We start from the raw sequence: 23,335 nt of genomic DNA, 5'->3' as shown, positions 1-23,335 counted from the left end.
AACGCGTCTGCGATCTGTCAAGTGAACACTGGTGAAATTCGTGATTCCGTCCGTTCAATGGTCAAGAAAAACACATCAATGCACATATTATAATCAAAACAAACGCTCATAATACACTGCAAAAGAAAAACTGCTTCAATAGAAATGTTCGTAAAACTCGGTATAGAGGAAAAACTAATTTCACAAGATCTCCAGAAATAGTGACGACACAATTTTGTGGAAAAATGGCAGATAGCTGGATGCAGAATGTGCCTTGCAGGTTCTTTGTTATGGGCACCTGCCGTGAAGGGGAAAACTGCCGATATTCACATAATCTAAACCAAACCCACAGAGTAACCCAATCCCAAGCACAAAACCAGTCTCAGTCTACCGTGTGCCGTTATTTTCAGAGAGGAAGTTGTGTATATGGAGAAGAATGCAGATACCTTCACATGGATGCTAGCAGCAATTGCCCACATTCAACTGATGATACTGAAAGTATCCCATCTGGAAACAGATTGGATCAGAATGCCGTGCGAGGATGCATAAGTAGTTCTCTAAGTGTTCCGTTGTCGTCAGGCTCAACATCTCAGTCTTCTGACTGTAGAGAAGTAAATCACATAGTTCTCCCTACAGCAAGAAAACAAGACTGTGTTGAAAGTGATGAGCCGTTAAATGTGTCTAGGAATTGGATCAATGCTCCTGAGTTTGTTCCCTCAACGCAAGAAACCTCTAACGTTGCATCTGGTCAAAAGTCATATGCAGAAGCTGTTGATCCACATGGAAGAAGACGTCAAGATCCAAATGCAGAGAAGTCTCTGTGCCCATATGCAGAAGCTGGACAGTGTCAGTTTGGTATCCAATGTGAATATCTGCATGGTGATATGTGTGACATGTGCCACTGCCTATGTCTGCATCCTACTGATGAAGAGCAGAGGAAACAGCATGCAGCTGAATGTGTACGACAGCATGAAAGAGATATGGAGTTATCCTTTGCAATTGCTCGCTCAAAGGACAAGACATGTGGAATCTGCTTTGAAACGGTGATGGAAAAGTCGCCTTGTGAACAGAGATTTGGCATACTATCCAATTGTAATCATTGCTTCTGCTTAGCATGCATAAGGAAGTGGAGACAAGCAAGACAGTTTGACCGTAAAATCATAAAGTCCTGCCCTGAGTGCCGTGTAAGCTCAGATTTTGTGTGCCCTAGTATGTATTGGGTTGACACAATGGAAGACAAAGATAAAATAATAACAGATTACAAAAATGCACTGAGTACAAAAGACTGTAAATACTTCAGGCAAGGTAAAGGAAAGTGCTTCTTTGGTAACAAATGTTTCTACCTACATGCATATCCAGATGGAACGAAAGTTGATGTTGGTCCCCCTGAGCGTCCTAGAGGAAGGAATGCAAATGGGGAAGTTTTGCAACACATAATTCTGTGGGATTTCCTGGAAGATCGTGACATTCAGTGGAGTTATGAAGACTTGATGGCCCTTTTCTCTGACTCAGAAGATTCTGATTGGTCAGATGATGATTTGTAAAATAAGTGCAAGTTTGTAGTATTCTGAATAATGTCCAGTCATTTTATTGTTAAATTTTTCATGAGTTTGGTCGAAAACTCCCAGAGGTTCCATTTATTATGTAGTGTTATAGTTTATATAAAAATAATGGTATGATTTACTTCCAGCATTATTTTTTAATGTTATGCTATATATTTTTAGGACATTTAAACCCAATATGAATTTTAAAATATATAGTTGGTAAATTTCTCGTATCGGACAAACGGCTGAAATTTGCTAGTTCATTTAATTTGAATATTCGTACTTACGTATTCTGCATTTAGAAACATTACTTAAGGTGGCATTTCGCTTATTTCACGGAAATAAGCTCTATTTGCGACATATCGAGTAAGTTTTCTTCGTTTCTTTTTGCCTTCAGTAACACGCAAAATGGCGGTCACAGTTTCACTACCGTACTCGGCATGCAGTGTTTCCACCCCCACTGCACCCAAAAATACCTACGTAGTCCCACAAACCATTAACGCATAGCCCCACGAACCATTCATACATAGCCCCACGAACCATTTCCGGGAAGGTTAGGTTAGGTAGGGTCACGTATATGTTACAATAGTTAAAAATTGGTTTCGAAATAAACATGCTTAGCCCCACACACCATTCTCGCATAGCCCCACAAACCATTGACAGATAGCCCCACGAACCATTGACACATAGCCCCACAAACCATTGACACATAGCCCCACGAACCATTGACACAAACCATTTACGGGAACGTACCTTGTTCAGTTACAAAAACACGTGTTTGGAAACACTGACCGGGATTACGTCATCACACATAGGCTACATCCACCTGGAAGTAAATGGATGCAAGAGCTTTCGTGCATCGGCCACACATTTATATCGAAAAATAGATGATTTACAGGCAAAATTAAATGAACGATGCGGGAAAACACTTCTCCGAACTTCCTCAAGTATAAAGAAACTGCATTCGGTAAGTAATTTCTCCTGTAAATTTGAAGAAATCCGTTTGTCCGATACGAGAAATTTACCATATAGTTAATGGTAGATATTACTTCGCACAAATTTACATTTAGCTGAGTATGTAGATGTATTTATTCTACCTCTGTGTTCTTAAGTAAATGACATCTGTGGAACAAAAGCTTGCATATACTCTTAGATGCTGAAGTCATTGTGAAATCATTATATATGAAGGTAACACTTCCGTATAGTGGAAACTGATTTCTTCATTTTTACAGAAGAAACTACTTACGGAAATCACTTTCTGTATCATCATTTAAGTTCCTCAATGTGTTTTTGTTTGCCATGTAATATTTTTTAGCATGAATTTTTTTTTCTATAAAAATATCTCTCCGACACGCAATTCCTGTTGCTTCCATTTGCTTCTATACATCAAGGATGGTCTGTGCGTTTCATGACGTAACCCCCTGTCAGTATTTCCAAACATGCCTTTTTGTTGCAAGATTTTTTAGTTTTCGAAAATTCAATCTATGCTTGCCTAACCGAATCTAACCTAACCTTACCGGAAATGGTTTGTGTGGCTAACGCCAATGGTTTGTGAGGCCAACGATGTATTAACATTATTTCAAATCCGGCCACAAAATTAGGTATTTTTCGGTGACGAAGGTTGAAACACTGCATACACACTCCAAATTGACAAAACACTGCCACAATGTACGATGTACCAGTACCCTATCGCCACATTGTGTGTTACAGAACCGGAAAAGGGAAACTCGTAAATTTAAAAAATAGACATTATTTTCGTTAGAAATTCATTATTACACCTAAAGAAATGTTCCGCAATGGTGTTTCCACTATACGGAAGTAGTACCTATATGAATATATAACCCTTTATCGGTCACACCTGGAAAAGTAACACAATCAATTGCTTTGTATCTGTGAGATACAAGTACTCTTTTACTAATATATTCAATGATTACTTTTCAAATTGCACTTTAATGTATTTTATGTATTTTAGTCACTGCATATAATCATTCCTAAATATCTTAAAAGCATTTCATTAGCACTACGTATATTATTTATTGTAACCATACAAACATTTATTTATATGTGTCACTGTGTGTGCCTTCCCGATGGCATGGTTGTAATGTCGTTGCCTCGTAATCAAGGGGTCCCAGGTTCGATACCCGGTGGAGGCACATAGTTGTTCGGATTCCACTTTATTGTGCATAAAATGGACTTAGAACACAAACTCACTCTGCTGTTCACTACGCTCATCACCACATTCGAATTCAGTATTCGAATCACCATCTCTTTCCTCTATGTTATCACTAGACCTCTGATTGTTAAGTAATATCAAAGTACAAAATATGTACATAAATATTTAACAATAATTGATAAAATACATGTACCTAAATATGTATTATCAAAAGGATATGTAGCTAAATATGTATCAAAGAATATGTAATATTAATAACAATAGAGTATCCAAGCAATTTCAAAAATTCTGCTAGATATTAATTTTATTTAAACATATTCAACATAATGTTTAGTACATAAGTTGTTCAAATTAAAATTTGTACCAAGTTTATAAAGTTAAAAAACACAGTAACTTGTACATATTTATGAAACCAATTTTGCCAACTATTAATTACTTTTCATTCGCAAATTATTGTACAGAGTGCGGCAAAAAGATCTGATGGTTTGTAAGTATAAATAACAAATGTATTGCACAACATTTGTACATGGTTATGTATTCAACAGATTGGGGTACATGTACCATTTAACAGGCAGTAAAAGAAATCTCTACAACAAAGGCTTAGGTTTTGAAGATGATGTCATCCAAGTGGTGTCCATTTCTCGCCATGCACTCTTCAAGTCTCCTGCCGAAGCTGTAAAAAACATGCCCCAACATTTGATTTGGTATGGCAGTGATTTCTTGGCGTATGGCCTCTTTAAGTTTGTCCAATGTGCGTGGTTTGTTGACGTACGCACTTGATTTCCGGTACATGTACCCCAATCTGTTGAATACATAACCATGTGCAAATGGTGTGTAATATGTTCGTTATTTTTACTTGCAAACCATCAGATCTTTTGAAACAAATTGTAAAAAGAAGGATCTACAGAAAGAACAATCAGATGAAAATACATAGCTTCTTTTGTACTTTTTGTATAAGCGAAGGGAACTAAATGTGCAACTCGTTACGTACAGGACAGTAGCTTTCTTGTCCACCAATGCCAAGTTTATAGATTCTTTGCCTAAAACTAAAAGCGATATGAAAATATGTAACCAGAAAGGGGGGAGGGGAAGAAACTCCAGCATCTTTCAATAAATAAGGATCAATAAAGTGTGGGGCGTTACCCCCACACCCCCTATACGCCTTCATGGCGTGGTGCTAAGCACAGGGGAGAACTTTTACAGTTCCCGTAATTTTTTTTTGGTCCAGCTTGTCTTTCGAATTTCCAGTCAATTTTTAGGTGACCGTAAGCACTATGCATCTCATTGATTAGAAAATAGGACATCACATGAGGTACAAATTTTCTTCATCATGTTTCAGAGATCGAAAACATACGAAAAAAAATCTGAAATATGTTGTTTTATGTAAAGTAAATTAGCAAATATGTAAAATATGTAATATCCTGGCAAATATGTAATATCCTGGCAAATATGTAACATAAAACTTATGCAAAATCATGTCAGTTATGTAATTTGTTAACATTTTCATGATCAAGGTATGTATCTACAAAGGGATATAATATGAAATGACATACAAATCTGAAATCTAGTTACAGTATGTAACATTCTTATTCGTACAAACGGATTTTCAAAGAAAATGCTTTAATATCTGAAAGGAAATACACTCTTTTGAAATTGTTTCTTTACAATTCAATAACTAATATCATTAGGAACATAAAATCTTGCTCAAATTCTGTTTAACCAATGACAATAATAAATTAAATGAAACTGAAAGAGAAATGCCATTTTTTGTACAACTTTTCTATTTGTACACTTAATAATATAAAAGAAAAAGTATATTCAGAGCAAATTGACTGACAGTTCTAATACTTTGATGTGTATCCTTTGGCTTTAATTACTGCTTGACACCTGTTCTTCATAGAATTGCCCAGTTTCCGACATGTTTCAGAGCTTATTTTATTCCACTCTGCTTGCACAACAGTTTTCCACTCTTGTTTGGACCTGCTTTATGGACTCGCCTCTTCAAAATTGCCCATAAATCCTCAATGGGATTTAAGTCTGGACTTTGAGCTGGTGTTTGTAGTAGTTTGGGTACATTCCATATTAGCCAATTCATGTTAACTCGCACCTTATGCTTACTGTCATTGTCTTGTTGGAATCTGTAGATAGGCGGCATGTCCATTTTTTGAGCGCACTGCTTTACATTGTTCTTCAATATGTCCAAATAGACATATGCATCCATGATACCATCAATAAACTGGATGGTACCAACACCTTTGGACGACATACAGCCCCAAATCATTAATGACCCACCACCGTGTTTAACTGTTGGAACTGTGTTAATGTGATCACTGAGGAACACTTAGTCGGGGGTTTTCTCACACTCTATAAAATAAAGCGTTCATCACGTTTATTCAACCATCTCTCTTTTGGTTTTCTCTGCACATTCTGTGTTGAACCTTCCTCTCTTAATTTGTTTACTACGTATGTATTGAACTGTGGAGTGTGATTTATTGACTGTTTGTCCAATTTTTCTTAACGAATAACCTCTAAGGGCCAAATTTATAATAACATCCTTCAGATCGGAACTAAGTTCCTTCACCTTGCCCATTTCGAACACGCTGATAGATAGACAATAGGCGTACAACAATACCTATGCCAACGACACAGTCATTCAACGTCAAAGCTGAGTATATTATCCCGACCTCACATCCTCCAGCATTCCGCTTGATGGGGAGCGCGCCTGCATGTTCAAACTTGTTGCAAACTACATGAAATTGCCCAAATAGCAGTTGCGCTGTATGCGAGGAAGATTGAAACTCTTGCCTGTACGAATAACAATGTTGCATGAAACAGCATGTTTTTCTCTTTTCACACAAATTATATTCTCTGTTTATACACTTTGAACATACATTTTTATTGACATTTGTTGGTGAAACCTTCATTAACATTAATTTCCAGGTACATATGAAAATGATTATATTTACTAGTAGATATGACATTTGTGTACGAATAACAACGTTACATACTGTATCATAATCACTGATATCTTCTTCACTGCTGCAGAGCATGGAACGAATGAGTTCAATGTTTTTTTTATACAAACGACCGATTATGCAAACAAACTAACCCAAACTAAATCAGCTGCTCTTTATCTTGCAGATACAACACCTTACTTAGCTCAGACACTATGGGGCACCAGGTGGAGATTGTGGTCATGTATTCAGTCAAAGAGAGAAGATTAGAACAGTGTGCCTAATTGCTTCTGAGAAAATAAACAATTTTAGCCACATGTATCTCAGAGATATGTAGGGTTAAATATGCACATCACTCTGAAAATTTGACAAATCTGATTTATATCTTCAAAATACCCAATTTACATTAGAAATGTAAAAATCAAGCTATCTCATTGCATAATTAAGAATGGTATGAAAAAACTAGCCCAAGGAAAAGAGTAAAGAAAGCTTTCATAGGTACGTCTGTAAGAGAATGTATACATTTATATTTCCTAGTTATTTTCTGTACGAATTAGGATTGCTACATTTCGTAAGTGAAAATCAAAAGATGCCGCTGACCGGAAGCATGTGAGCGGCCGGGACCGGACAAAGTATTATGTACGCACATCATACTTTTTATGGACTACACACTGAAACTTCTATATAGGGTTGCAAAGATGATAAGGCATTTCATATCCAAGTTTCAAGAATGCAGAGGAACGTGGAAACTCCCAACTTGTAGCCTATTTTTAGAAGACACGTTTTTGCAACAAAAGTCTAAAAACCAAAGGCAGCCCTGGTAGCTGCTCTTACCTCGGAAAAGCTTACCAGCAAATGTTATAGGACTGGATAATGAAGCTTATGAACTAGCTGCATTTTATGCAGTCAAGCATAATCATAGTTTTAATTCAATGAATCATACATCGGAAATTGTAGAGAATTGTGTGATGTCAGATCTACCACCATGGCCTACAGCAAAAAATGCACTGCACTTGAAACACAACACAGTCTCATTTTAGTTCCATTTCTTAATAAACAAAAATTCACTTTGAACTCTAGCATTAAATGTACACTTCCTTTTAGATGCCATTATGAACTAAGCAGCTGTCATACAATGTCGAAATTTCGATTGAAAACTGTGGACTGTACACATAGGCACTTGACTGTAACTGAAATTCAGCACTGCAAACAGAAAGAAATCAAGGTAGCAGTATAACTAATTGTTGTCAGCAAGTGCATTGAGCAGAGCCACTGTGAAGGCAAAGATATCTACTGCACCTTCTTGTAACTCAATAGCTTTTTCATTTTTGAGAGGGAGTGGTGCAATGTACAGTTACATTGTTTTGTAGAATGAGCACTTTAAAAGTAGGTTGACGTGTTTAAATAGAAATATGTTCATGAAAGTATAATCTTAATCATTCTGCTTTCCCATTTGATTCTGGGACATTTGTGCATCCCGAACAAACTTTTCAATCAACAATGAGTCTAATGTTGTTGCATTGTAGATTTATACAGAAAGTAACTTTGAAGTGTAAACGAAGTATATGCATAATACAAATTGTCAAAGCAATCTAATAATTCTGTTGATATAAGCCTGCTATGTCAGTTTATCACTAAAATATGCAAGACTTATTTTCTAAAAATGAATTTATATATTGTATATTTTTCAACAGACGAGATCTATAGACTTGATTGCAATCATCATCCTGGTTGAATAATGTTACTAGGAATCTGCTCGATCACCTGTTCAACATATTCAATAATATTAAACAGCACAGTCATGAATAGAAACATGAAAAAATACAAGCTACAATGAAAATATTAACAACACATGGATATAGTTAATATTTATGTGTATTGATTGATTGATATGCTTTATTTTACTTCGCTTTTTGTGCCACTTTTGGGTAATTTGCGAAGATGGGGATGAGTGACGACATGATGAAATTGATCAATGGACACACATATATCCATGCCCAGGCCAGGATTCGAACCCAGGACCCCTGTCATAGAATATCTATGTATAGTGGGATGCATAAGTATTACCAAGTAAACTGTCCATCACTGTTCACACACTTTATTTTGCCCAATGAGAGCTTCAAGAATTGAAACAAAGCATCAAAGAAGCTGCTGAGAGCTTCTGCACAAGCATACGTAAAAATCTATTCCTTGCAGCCATGTAGGATACAAAAGAAAAATTAATGAAAATAAATTGTGGACAATTTGCCGAGCAATACTTTTGTTGCCTCTAACACCATCACCTTGTTGTGAAGGGTTCATAGTTTTGATTCTCAGTGCAATCAAATTACACAGACCTTTGGATCCAATTTTAAACAGTAGTTCTATTCCAGTTTCTCTATCGTAACGTGGACTTCAAATACGCTTTGCTAAACCTTTGCCCAGAATCCCCACAATATACAGGGTATCTGGAAAAGGTTGTACCTGTTCCTTCTCTTTAGTTCTAGGTGGCCAGAATGCAGGGAGACCTGTAACAATCACTGTGTACAACTAGACTGCAGAATTTCACTTAAAATATCTACTGTGTGCACGCATATTGTTTATGCAAAATGTGCTGACCAAACAGCATAAAGCATCAAAGGTTTCAAAGTTTGTTTTTAAGCCACTTTATGCACAGATAAGCTAATTGGGACTGAGCCTACAGCTTAGAGTAGGATTCGAACAGGCACATAGCCAGGTGGATGGTTCGGGGGGGCTGAAGCTCCCCACCCCCCTTCCTGAAATCCAGCAGATATAATTTAAATAGTGTATAGTGGTAATTAATTTGACTTTTTTAGCAGGATTAAACATCTTGTATAATAAGTTGTAATATACTGAGAAATTCTACAGGGTGGCACCTGGCAGTGGGAGATTTTGATAATGCTGTAATACACAGTAATAATATAATATTTTATATATATATATAAAATGTACATAAAAAGGTACATGTACAACATTTGCAAAACAAAACCTAACTCACATTTTGAAAATAATGTCCTCTAAATAGCGTCCCTCCCTGAGGTAACATTCCTACATTCGGGAATGGACATTTCTCATAACTTTTTGCAGTACGTCCGCAGTGATAGACCGAATCTCTTCACATATCGCAATCTTTAGTTCATCCAGTGTATGAGGACGAGTAGTAAACACACGATCCTTTAAATATCCCCATAAAAAGAAATCACACACTGCCAGATCTGGTGATCTTGCAGGCCAGTTCATATCGCTGTTCCTGGACATGATGCGCCTCCAAAAAGGTCTCGTAAAGCAGCGATCGATATCCTCGTTATAGCTCCGTCTTGCTGAAACCATGTGGATTCATTCACTGCATACCTCTGTAGTTCATTCGTGAAAATGTTTCAATCATGTTCACATACTGTTGTGACGTTACAGTAACTGCCCTTCCATGATCATCTTCATAAAAGTATGGACCAATTATTCCTTGCGTTGACACAGCACACCACAATGTCACTTTTTCACTGTGTAACAGTCTCTGGTGTAAAAAGTGGGGATTGTTGGCAGCCCAGTAGAGTTTGGAAATGTCCCACTCTCCAGTATGGGATGCACTTCATAAGCATTTGTAACTGAATGCTTAGAAGGTGTAACTTGTGCAGCCACTAACTGAACCAGACAGAGCACTTTACTTGGTGTTCAGCATGAACATTCAGGAATTGCTTGAGAATAATGATTTCAGGGGGAGATGATCGTCTTCAGTGATGAGGCGACCTGCCACTCAGTGGCAATGTGAACATAATGTTTGGATCTGGAGTTCCAAATACCCTCATGCAGACATTGAGGATGAGAGAGATTCCCCAAACTTTGGTGCCATATCCAGAAGAAATCTTTATCCCATACAGCACAAATCTCCATAGAATATCCAGAATGTCACTTTCATGGGTATTATGGGCATCCACGAGATCTCCAATGCTGGATATCCATAAAAAACTCAATATGCTGACCAAGGCAGTAATTTATTTTATTATAAAACATAAACTAAACGTAACATTTCAACCTTCTAGCAAGGTCTTCTTCAGACTCTGCACCAAGTACAAATGTAACAAGGTACAAAAACAGGATGATATATATACACAAACATTACTCCCCTCCAGACTATTAGAAAGTTGTTCTGGAACATTCTAGCAGGTGGCTTTCCCTTGTCAACTGTACTTTCACCTAAAAGGCTAAACATATTTACTTCCATATAGAATGTGGTTGGACTCTTTATCTCACACTCTTTTTCCTTCATTCTTGTCTCCTCTTTCTCTCCTGTTTTTTCCACTCTTTCTAACACCACCTTCCATTCTTTGTATAACTTCAGTCCCCCATTAGTCTGGAGGGGAGTAATGTTTGTGTATATATATATCGTCCTGTTTTTATACCTTGTTACATTTGTACTTGGTGCAGAGTCTGATGAAGACCTTGCTAGAAGGTTGAAACATTACATTTAGTTTATGTTTTACAATAAAATAAATTACTGCCTTGGTCAGCATATTGAGTTTTTTCTATCATGGAAACAAGGCTTAATGGTGTTATAATTGGATATCCATGGGATCTCCAATCCAGGATATCCATGGAATATATGGTATTCAAAAAATAACAAAAGTTTTGATATTACTGGAAAGATTCATTCACATAGTGTCTAGTCTAGAGTACTGCATCGGACCACTTTCGCTCGCTCAAACTCATTTGAATCTTCCGCACTTGACTGTACCACACTCGTAGTGGAATGATTGACAACGTCCTATATTTCAGAGCCTAATAAGCAGCACTGTCAATCTAAAACCCATACATGGAAGGAAACCACTCTATGCAATTAAAAATAATATTAATTATGTGATATTAAATACACATAACAGTTGGGCTGAAAAGTTCGTTGGCTAACATAGTAAAAAATATTTTTTTGACAAAATTCGATTTTATTATTCAATATAGTTGCCTTCGAGGGCGATACAACGATTATAGCGGTCATACTATTTTTCGATGCCATTTTTATAGTACGATTTCTCTTTAGCCTCAAAATAGGCCTCAGTTTCGGCGATTACCTCTTCATCAGTGCTAAATTTCTTTCCAGCAAGCATTCTTTTAAGGTCTGCAAACAGGAAAAAGTCACTGGGGGCCAGATCTGGAGAATATGGTGGATGGGGAAGCAATTTTATTACGGTTGAATATCACTAAACATTGCTCCGAATCATCAAAACGTTGTTGCTTTTGATCGATTGTGAGCACGCACGGCACCCATTTTGCACACAGCTTTCGCATGTTCAAATATTCATGCACAATATGTCCAACACGTTCCTTTGATATTTTTAAAGTCTCAGCTATCTCGATCAACTTCACTTTACGATCATTTAAAATTATTTTGTGGACTTTTTTGATGTTTTCGTCGGTAACAGCCTCTTTGGGGCATCCACTGCGTGCATCGTCTTCGATGCTCATTTCGCCTCGTTTAAATTTAGCAAACCACTTCTCAACGGTTGATTTTCCTGGTGCAGAGTCCGAATAATGTTTATCAAGCCAAGCCTTGGCTTCAACAGTATTTTTTTTTGCCAAAAAGCAATGCTTTATTAACACACGAAATTCTTTTTTATCCATTTTTTCACAATAACAAAAGCTGCTTCACTCACAATGCTATATCTCACGAACTAATTATCCGGCAGCTGTGAAATTTATACACGTATCTTTTGAAGGTTAGTACTAAGTAAAAATCACATGGATTTAATTCTAGTAACGCCATCTATGAGTCAGCCTACGAACTTTTCAGCCCAACTGTTACACATATAATTTATTTGTGATAGTACATTTTCTTTATATACAGTAAAGCTTCACAGAAAATAATTTCAAGCCGTGCATTTGGAAACTAGAGCAACATGAAATTTCAGAAAGAGGAGTCTAAAATTCAATTCTTCTTGAATTTTGTTGTTTTTCACGACACACGGGTAGGAATATGCGATATTAAATAGTCTATATTTGTAGAGCATTCCATTGAATTGTAGACCGCTGCATCGCTCTTTGCGCTATCAGCAAGCAAGGTGCTCGCGGCCACTGTAGACTGTCCATGAATCAAGCATGCAAGTTCTGCAACTAGTATAAACAGTGATTTATTTGCTTATCAATTTATGAAAGAAGTTGCTGAAACTTTCTCGCCTTCGTTGTACACACATTTTTGTTACTCATAACTTGCTGCAGTTGAAGCATTGAGTAAATCATTTTTAAATTTATTAATATTTATTTTATTGAGAGTTTCTACAGGGATAACAATATCATATAGTTTTTGGTTAAAATATCCTGTTGATTAATGTTGGTAATTTGTTTGCGGATGTTACGTTTCAATTCTTCCAGGGTGTGTGGATTTGACTTGTATACAGCATTTTTTGAACTACCCCAGAGATAAAAATCGCATGGAACTAACACCCAGGAATCTTGTTTCAAATCGCCTTGGAGTTAATCCAAATGAATCATAAATAAATACACGCTGTGCAGTAGAAAATATTTGCTGAGCCATAACACACTTGGAGGGTGAATACACTAGGAAAAACACAATACATAAGAAGCACCTATCACTTCACAGTCACCAGGCTAATAAACGGCCGCATACTACAAAACAAGGACCCTTATCACTTCACAGTCTCCTATCTACTTTCAGGACCTCTGTAAAAACCAGTTTCTAGCTGCCTCGCAAGCTTACATTAGTGGGTGTCTTAATAAAGATGTATCAAAAATGTGTGTGCATCGAAGGTGACTAGTTTGAACTCCACCTTTTATAAATCTGGTAAGTAAATCACTTTTTAAAATAATTATGGAAACTTGTGCACTTGCTTCATCGACACTCTACGATGCTGACAAACAATAGCGCAAATACAGACACGGCAGTCTACATTTCAATGGATCGCAATGTATATGATAGGCAAGATAGCATTCCAATGAGTTCATCAAGATATAAGATGAACAGATGTGTGTGAAAACTGGGTTCAATCTACATGAAATGATGATAAATTATGCATTCACTATGTTTTTTTTAATACTTGCAAGAATCATATTATTGCATTTATATTATCTCAGGCTAGCCCTATATCTCAACTTGTACAATATCTAAAAATATGAAAGTGTGCTCCACATGCTGCATTCATTGTCTCTATCTGATGAATGTATGTCTGTGATAAAAAAGTCAAAAGTTCATTCATGCCTTAATCCCACTTGCAATCATACCCTGGAAAATGAACTGAGTCTCTTCCATGGACTGGACTAGCACAGCTATAACTGCATGTGTGCACACATGCAAGTGCATAGGTATGGATACTCACACACACACATATAGAAGGGAGGGGGAGATAGAATGAAATTATGGGCCATTTGGAAAGCCACAATTTTCAATGTATTAAACTAGTTATGGCCACTTGCTGTTACGCAAGTCCTGTCGTAAACTTTGTGAAGTTCGTTATGGCATTCCTTAAGTTGATTTTTGTGCAAAGCATGAAGTTCGTTCTCGCATGTACTGGGAGGCTCTTTGTTCAGTTAAAATTGTCTGCTACTTGCAGATAATGTGTGTGCATGATAGCTTCAAATTGAACTAGTTCGGGGAAAAAAACAATTCAAGTTGAACAGAGAAATGAGAAGCAACATGCACAAGACGAGTGTGCCTCAACTGTTCTTAAAATGTGAATAAAATGGTTAACAATGCCTGCAGTAGTATTTATTTCTACCATTACATGCACACCACTAGATGCCATGTGGAAACTTTCTATAAAACAAAACGCTGCGCCTGCACTTTCGTGTATAGCGTTCCATAAATTTATGGTTCACGAGCCCAGTTATATTCGTTGAATTTGTTCATTTCGATAAGACTTAAGGAACGCACCTATGACAATCAGTCACACCTGTGAGATAATCATGGACAAATTAAGGGCAGCAATCCCCTCTGCTCCCTCTCCCTTGAAGGCATTTAATAATAAATTTTCAATCAACATACGATCGTAAATGTATGATCGCACTCCCTTGATAACATCTAAAATTAAGAGATCACCGAAGTGCATTTAGATGTCTAAAACCAAGCTTAAATCTTCAATCAGGATAATGGAAGGGTTGATTCATCCATCCTCAGAAAGAAAGTTATACACTGCTAGAGACAAGAAAAACAGAACAATGATGACAAATCTTCACAACAAAGTTGGAATTATTCTCTGCAATCACTTTTTTATTATTGTTCTTATTTATTATCACAAAGGAAATAGCAATATGCACACAATATAATTTTTTCAGTATTTTTATTTTAAAATAGACATTAGCTTGCTTTAGAAAATGCACAACAATGATCTTGCAAAGAACGTACATAATTATGTAACAGGAAAATTTTCTTATTTTTGAAAATTTACAATGACTCAACTTGAAACATCCATTTCTTCCTCTTTCCTGCTCACAATTTTTTCCACCAAGCTCTTGAATTCTTTTGATACGGGAGAATCTGGCAACACTTCTAAGCAGCTCTTTCCTTCATCGCCACATCTCCCGAGGCGTGGATCTATTGGAATGCGACCTAGGAATGGAACACCTGCATACGATGCCAGCGATTCACCACCACCACTTGAAAATATGTTTGTGCACTCCTGAAATATGTTATAAATATTATTAACATTACAATAAATTCATGAAGGAATACAAAAAAGTGCAAGAAATGTAAAAAAGTAAATGAGCAAGGTTTTAACGCTGGAGCCACACGGAGCACTACACTATTTTCGCTATGTTTATTATGTATGTTGTGTTTACTTCATCTTAAATTCCATTTCGGTCAATTCCTAATTTTTGTTTTACTTTTTTTTTCAATATTTCCCTTTTTGTAATGGCTTAAATATCTCCTAATGTTTCACATGCAATTTTGATGTAAACGTGGTTAAGTGGAAGAAAAGGCTACACAGCCTAAACTTTGCCATGGAAAACTAGGTGAAATAAATAAACTCTATGGCCTAAAGCCATAGGCGCCAACTCCATGGGGATTGGGGGGGGGGGGGCTCGAGCCCCCAATGTTAATGATGTGGGGGCAGAGCCCCTCAAATAATTTTGCTTAAGAGGATCTAATGTATTATTTTGCTTCTCTTGTAAAGTTTCCAATTGTGCAACATGAACTTAACTTTAAATACACATTTGAAATGTTCTAGACCATCAAATATAGGGGGCTGATACCGGTAAACCATCAACTTGGGGGGGGGGCTGTGAACAGAGACAGCAAAACACATGACTTATTACTATATACTAAGTATATAATTATGAGTATTGTTAACATTTTTACTAAAAAGAGTTTCAAAATAACGAGGTGATATGACAATTATACCAGTATGTTGTTTAGTGAATTCTGAACAATTTGAGGTCGTAAACACGACTTTCAGGTAATATTGATATGTACGATATTTAGTTATCCTCGAAATCTCTTCCTCTAGTCCAAAGAATAAGGGGAAAATAATTTTAAAGTCTTTGAGTTTATTTAACACTGGCTTGCAAGTAAAGTACGCAAGGAAAGCTTGAAAAGTCTGTATTGCAAAAGCGGGAACGGCTACGATCAAAGGCATTATTGCTAAAGCATGGCATGCTATGTGTTTATTTATTATTGCAAAATTAAATTAAAAAAGTAAAATATTGTAGCAAGAACAAAAAAGTAAAACTATATTTGCCTGCGATTTGTGTTAGCATTTATGTAAATAATTAAATAAAACTGTTAAATATTGTAAATATTTGCTATTTTTATGGGTACGTCAACACTCAGGTTCTTTTCACCCTGTCACATGTCCTATCTTTACAAGTCTGTTGCGGACATTAAAACACACCCATGCCCTCGCCGGGACTCGAACCCAAGACCTCCGGATCAAAGCGAGTTGAGCCGACCACCCAACACACTCGGCTACCGAGGCCGGCATAAAACTGTTATGTTGGCCTCTTAATGTAAATTAGGGATGGGACCGATTAATCGGTACTCTATCGGTATCGGCCGATATAGGCATATCGGTGTATCGGTTTATCGGTAAAATTACCGATTATTTTACCGATCCGATATATCGATAAATATCTTATAATTTAGTGCAAAATTCTGCCATTTTGTTGTAATTTTTATGTATAGTCTCCATACCCTACTTTCTAAAAAATAAATGTCTGAATATGCAATTTCTTTTGTACTGCAGTCACCTCGAAACACACATTTATTAAGGAGGTCAATGAAACTTTCAGGTTCTTCAAATACCATTTCTAATTTTATATCGGATCGGTAGAATATCGGTTATCGGTATCGGTAAATTTTATATCGGTACTTTATCGGTATCGGCCAAAATTTCATATCGGCCCATCCCTAATGTAAATACATAGCCTACTTTTAAATAAAAATGTTAATTGTTATCTAAAAAAACAAATGAGCAGACACACAAAGGTTTTTCATGTTACATTTAATTTGCATGAGGAATATAATAGCTGCTTAAAAACTGCTATACGAAGATGTAATTTTTATTTTTAAAAAAGGGAGGGAGTGAGTCAATCATTCATTTATTTCAGTGATCAGAGGTCCCCCAATAATTTTGACAAGTCGGCCCCCTGCCTACAGCCTACAGCTCTTTGTGTGCATCATTGGATGATGCATGGTCAGCACATCCGATTCCCATCGACATACTTTGCTGGCTTTTCAGACTGAAGTCCACTACTATTGTCATCAGGTATCTTCCAATTGTTCTCTCAGTGCTGCGTCAATACTGAAATTTTGGAGCACACACCAGCAACTTAACTTGGGACCACTCATACCAAAGGTGGTAACCATTAATCTATGAGGAAGCTCAATGAACAGGTCACGTTTGTGAATACTTCATTACAACTGTTTAACAAGAACTCTTGGTTTAGCAAATTTTTCATGTTCATAAACAAACTTCACGAATAACACTGGTCGACATGGGTTCTGATGTTTGGAAACTAATTGTGGTTTCTGAAACTACATTTGATGCTGATTTCAGAAGTGACCTTGTTTTTGTTGTATCACCCTCAGTTATTTAGAAATCTTCATTGTTGTATAAATCGTAATTCCTGCCCAGAAATTAGAAGTTAATAATATTCCCGATAGATGGCAGTGCACCTCTTATTACATTATATGATTAACAAAATTGCTGAAGACGCCTAGTAACAATGAATGATTCAATAAATTTGTTTCTAAGTTTTGTTATTCGATACCAACTAATGCAAATAGTACAGTTTTTAATTTATTTACCGTGTATAAGGTTACGTGATCCGAAAACCTTAGTTAAGTGTATTGTAGATATTATAACAGTTGGGCTGAAAAGTTCGTAGGCTAACATAGTAAAAAATATTTTTTTGACAAAATTCGATTTTATTATTCAATATAGTTGCCTTCGAGGGCGATACAACGATTATAGCGGTCATACAATTTTTCGATGCCATTTTTATAGTACGATTTCTCTTTAGCCTCAAAATAGGCCTCAGTTTCAGCGATTACCTCTTCATCAGTGCTAAATTTCTTTCCAGCGAGCATTCTTTTAAGGTCTGCAAACAGCAAAAAGTCACTGGGGGCCAGATCTGGAGAATATGGTGGATGGGGAAGCAATTTTATTACGGTTGAATATCGCTAAACATTGCTCCGAATCATCAAAACGTTGTTGCTTTTGATCGATTGTGAGCACGCGCGGCACCCATTTTGCACACAGCTTTCGCATGTTCAAATATTCATGCACAATATGTCCAACACGTTCCTTTGATATTTTTAAAGTCTCAGCTATCTCGATCAACTTCACTTTACGATCATTTAAAATTATTTTGTGGACTTTTTTGATGTTTTCGTCGGTAACAGCCTCTTTGGGGCGTCCACTGCGTGCATCGTCTTCGATGCTCATTTCGCCTCGTTTAAATTTAGCAAACCACTTCTCAACGGTTGATTTTCCTGGTGCAGAGTCCGAATAATGTTTATCAAGCCAAGCCTTGGCTTCAACAGTATTTTTTTCGCCAAAAAGCAATGCTTTATTAACACACGAAATTATTTTTTATCCATTTTTTCACAATAACAAAAGCTGCTTCACTCACAATGCTATATCTCACGAACTAATTATCCGGCAGCTGTGAAATTTATACACGTATCTTTTGAAGGTTAGTACTAAGTAAAAATCACATGGATTTAATTCTAGTAACGCCATCTATGAGTCAGCCTACGAACTTTTCAGCCCAACTGTTATATGTAAATAGCAGTAGGGAATGCAAAATATTTGATAAAGTTTTCGTCATTGTCGATAGTTCGTGCTGTGTTGTGTCGAGAGACAATGTCGTCGTCGTCCAGGAAGTGTTTGAACTCGCCCCATGTATTCTGTTACATTTGTGGAAGCTATGTAGTGAAGAGGCAAAGACAACGTATCACCACATTTGTGAGGTCTGCTTACCACGAATATTTTGGTGTTAAAGTAGGTGATCAGGACAAAAACTGGGCCCCGCATGAAGTTTGCAAAACATGTGTGGAAGCTTTGCGATTGTGGAAGTGTGGCAAGAGGAAAGCATTGCCATTTGGAATACCAATGGTATGGCGGGAACCAAAAAATCACATTGATGACTGCTATTTCTGTGCTATAGATGTTAGCGGTTTCAGTGCTAAGAACAAGAGCACTGTGAGCTATCTCAACAACATACAATCGGCCATTAGGCCCGTGCCTCATGGGCCAGATGTACCTGTACCTGTACCACGTATGAGTAGTGATAATTGCAGCACTTCAAGTGACACTGAAGTTGAACGTGCACACTATGATGACAGTGACGATTTCTGTCCTGGTACAAGTACAGGCACTCCGCAACCTTTTACACAACATGAACTGAATGATCTCGTAAGAGAACTAAATTTACCAAAGGAGAGTGCCCAACTTCTTGGTTCCCGACTGAGTAAGAAAAACCTGTTGTCTCCAGGAACACATTTCTCATGGTACAGGCATCGAGAGACAGAGCTACTCCCATACTTTACTGAAGACGAAAACCTTGTTTATTGTAACAACATAAGGAAAGTCATAGAATTGTATGGTATTTCTTACAATGTAAGTGAATGGAGACTTTTCATTGATGCATCACAGACTAGTCTGAAGGGTGTTCTGTTCAATAACTGTAATGTGTTCCCATCAATTCCAGTTGCATATTCTGTGTCGCTTAAGGAAACTTATGAAACTTTGAGGTTCATGCTACTGAAAGTGAAATATGATGAACATGGTTGGTCTGTCTGTGGAGATTTCAAAGTGATAGATTTGTTGTTGGGTCTCCAGGCTGGGAACACAAAATTCCCCTGCTTCTTGTGCGAATGGGACAGTCGGGACAGGGAGAATCATTGGATAGTGAAAACGTGGCCAAGTAGAGAATCTCTCTCTCCAGGCAAGAAGAATGTGACACAACGGCAATTAATTCAGTCATCTAAAATACTGCTTCCTCCGTTGCATATTAAGTTAGGGATAATGAAACAGTTTGTGAAAGCGTTAGACAAAGACGGCGAATGCTTTAAATACATTGCCAGGAAATTTCCATCCGTCACTGAGGGTAAGCTCAAAGAGGGTATTTTTGTTGGCCCTCAGATACGGAAACTGATGTTGGATGCAGATTTTGAAGAAATAATGACTGCTACGGAAAGGGATGCCTGGGTAAGTTTCAAAATGGTGGTTGCCCATTTTCTGGGCAATGAAAAACACGTTAACTATGAACATTTTGTGAAAAATCTGCTAACGAATTTATGTAAACTTGGTTGTAAAATGAGCCTCAAATTGCATTTCCTTAACTCACATCTAGATTTCTTTCCGAGTAATCTCGGACACTTCAGCGAGGAGCACGGGGAAAGATTTCACAAGGACATAGCAGAGATGGAACGGAGATACCAGGGACGATGGAATGTTTCCATGATGGCAGATTTTTGTTGGATGTTAAAAAGAGATGTTCCTACTTCGGGTGTCGGGGAAGGCAGAAAGTCAAAAAGAATGAAGTTTGATCCTGAGTCTCAGTAATTCGAAATGCACTATGTTATATCTCTTACTAGACATGTGTAAATGAAAATGTACATGAATATAGTACATAATATAGATTTTACAATCTCAATATATGTCCCACTGATTACTATATTTGCAAAAATTATTTATTCTATGTGTCTGTAATATGATTATATAAACCTCAAATGATCCCAATAATACCATAATATATATATGCTATTCAGTTTTCACGATTTGTGAAAAATTGTGACGTGATGGAGCAAAACGGTTTTCAAATTTGAATTCAGCATGAAAAATCCTTTCAGAGTCACCTATTCATTTCAAAACATCGTTCAACTTTTGAAAAAATGTCGACCAGTGTAATCCATATTTAATTCCCAGCAGCTATAAATCCCACAAAATTCAAGGGATACCCTATCGGTAGACACGACTGGTTAAAAAACATTACAAACTAGTATCATCAATGTTTACTTACAGTGCAATTTGGGCAGACATAACCACTCATATTTTCAACAATACCCAAAATTGGAATTCCTGTCTTTTTGCAAAAGGTCACTTCTTTTCGTACATCCTCCACAGCAACTGCCTGTGGGGTTGTCACTAAGACGGCCCCATCACAGTTAAGGGTCCTGAAATAAAAATAAAGAAATGTTACTGAACACGTGTGATAGCACAGCATGTAAATCCAAACTTGTGATTCGCCAAACCAGTCCTGGGTGCAATCCCAGGTTCACCTGGGAGAATTGAAGCAACAGATATTCATGGATGTATCTGAAATCATCGGGTCTTGCTTATTGAACCAAACCCAAACACCTTGATCAACCACCATATTTTGTTTTTTGACGTTGGGCTAAATTCTTTTGTTGTTAGACTAAATGTAACGTATGTATGCTAAGAAATTTAAACCTAACCACGAAAGCATTTTTTTTGCACAAGATAAACTGCATTTATTCGGGAAACTCGAAAACAACGTAAAACTCTACATTTTAACGAAACTACATTCCATCTTGTTTGCACAGACTATAGCATAGCAACAGTCATTTACTTTTTCTTCCTCTAGGAAGATAACTTTAAATATCAGGGGGCACTTTAACCCTGGTCGACCTCCTAGACACATGAGGAGTCAATGTGGATCTTGGGAGCGGAGCAGCATCAGCCACCAAGAAGGTGTTGGAGTTTGGTGCAATGAGTCATACCTGAAATGATCAAGCAAGCCAGACAGATACTCTATATGGATTGAAATTTTATCTATATAGACTTGACAGAATCTGACTGATTGGTTTGTTAAGAGTTATTTTTTTCGGAAACTAATAGAGATCACTTTCTTGTAGAAAATAAAGCCTGCAATTATCATATCTTTGATAAAAGATACAGCTGTTAGGGAACTTTCAGACCAACATGACAAACAAAATGTGACGCACTATGTGGGGCATCACGCCAAAGTGAGAAATGATAAGCAACACAGGCCCTTCAAGTCTGTAAAAAAAGCATGCATGACACGAAAATGACAAGTGACATGTCTAGCTCATTGTGTCACTAAAGTGTGAAAGGCTGTATGTATTCTGAAGGTTTGTTTCCAAGTGGCATGTGTTCTTTATCATTCCAGTCTAAATGTTCCCTAAGGGAGAGCACCCTGTACATACTATTGAGAAAATTTAAAATACCCCTCCATCATGCCATTTGTGGCAAATTGTGATGACAAGGACGAATGGTGATTAGATGAGATGGATGGAGACACAATCACAAACATACGTTGACGTGACACAAAACACAAATCCCACAAGGATTATACTGACTGGTGTTCCACGTGCCAGCAAGAATGCAGTTACCAGCGTATAGCCACTACATGGAAGAGAAGCTGACATTTACGTGCCATCCAAAAAGATCACCCCTTCTCCCTGCATCCCTCATTATGCCATTAGACACAAGTATTCTCATGAATGATGATAAAATTCTGTGGTGATAGTAAAACAAGTGTTACGAACATTCTAAAAAAAAAATATTGTTTATAAAACTTTGTATTACCGAACATTTTCCATCACTGTGATGTGTTCATCTGATGTTCCTGGTGGTGTGTCGATGATCAAATAGTCAATGTCTTGCCAATAGACATCAGTTAGAAACTGCTTTATCATCGCTGGAAAGATTTTTAAAAAATATTCTTAGTTATATAATTACAATTCAAGTGCAAATCTGTATGTGCATAGCAAAAAGTAGGTTATGCTTTCACACAAATTCTCTCTACAGCTGCATTACAATAATCTTATACCATAAATGAGTATGTATGAACTTTGAATTTTAATTTGAAACTTAGTTATCAAAAACTAACTTCTCACATTAAAAAAACAACTTCAAACATATACCTCATAAAAACTACATTAACATACAGACTCTCTCTATCTGAACATACTAATGTACATCAAAATTAACTCCATACTGAAAGTATGATAATTTCATGCCACGTATCAAAAGAAGATTATATTATATAGTAGGAAGGCTGGCTTACATAACGCAATCTAAGATCTTGAAAACAATAGTATTGACTACAACAAAAGTCCAGACTTTTAAGAGATCATTCAAATACAACTTGAACTGCACAAATCCTTCACCAGAAACAGAACTAACCAATATTGCATGTACCAATACCAAGCAGCTCTAGAGGACAAAATGCATGTACAGTGGGATCCATGAGTA

General features: G+C 36.9%; 2 protein-coding genes across 3 annotated transcripts in view; one reads left to right on the top strand and one right to left on the bottom strand.

Moving 5' to 3' along the window:
• The first annotated feature begins 10 nt into the window (after positions 1-10).
• LOC145978350 (putative E3 ubiquitin-protein ligase makorin-1) lies at positions 11-1,662 on the top strand. Its single transcript, XM_083110946.1, has one exon. It carries the CDS (start codon positions 225-227, stop codon positions 1,521-1,523), a length of 1,299 nt encoding a protein of 432 aa, XP_082967072.1. The 5' UTR covers positions 11-224; the 3' UTR covers positions 1,524-1,662.
• Positions 1,663-14,888: 13,226 nt separating this feature from the next.
• The window catches only part of Nubp2 (NUBP iron-sulfur cluster assembly factor 2), a 35,693-nt gene continuing 27,246 nt past the window's right edge, over positions 14,889-23,335 (bottom strand). Inside the window, exons 5-7 of one of the 2 annotated variants that reach the window (XM_083110817.1) lie at positions 22,667-22,778; positions 21,117-21,270; positions 14,889-15,268 (exon numbers count right to left, since the gene is read on the bottom strand). In XM_083110817.1, the coding sequence (XP_082966943.1) occupies positions 15,044-15,268; positions 21,117-21,270; positions 22,667-22,778 (491 nt within the window). In that variant the 3' untranslated portion in view covers positions 14,889-15,043. The remainder of the gene's footprint in view (positions 15,269-21,116; positions 21,271-22,666; positions 22,779-23,335) is intronic. The other variant, XM_083110816.1, reaches the window with a different exon arrangement.

Source organism: Lepisma saccharinum, chromosome 24, assembly GCF_977018435.1.
Source record: "Lepisma saccharinum chromosome 24, izLepSacc3.1, whole genome shotgun sequence".
In the NCBI taxonomy this organism is placed as follows: domain Eukaryota; kingdom Metazoa; phylum Arthropoda; class Insecta; order Zygentoma; family Lepismatidae; genus Lepisma; species Lepisma saccharinum.
This window is presented reverse-complemented; position numbering and strand designations above follow the sequence as displayed.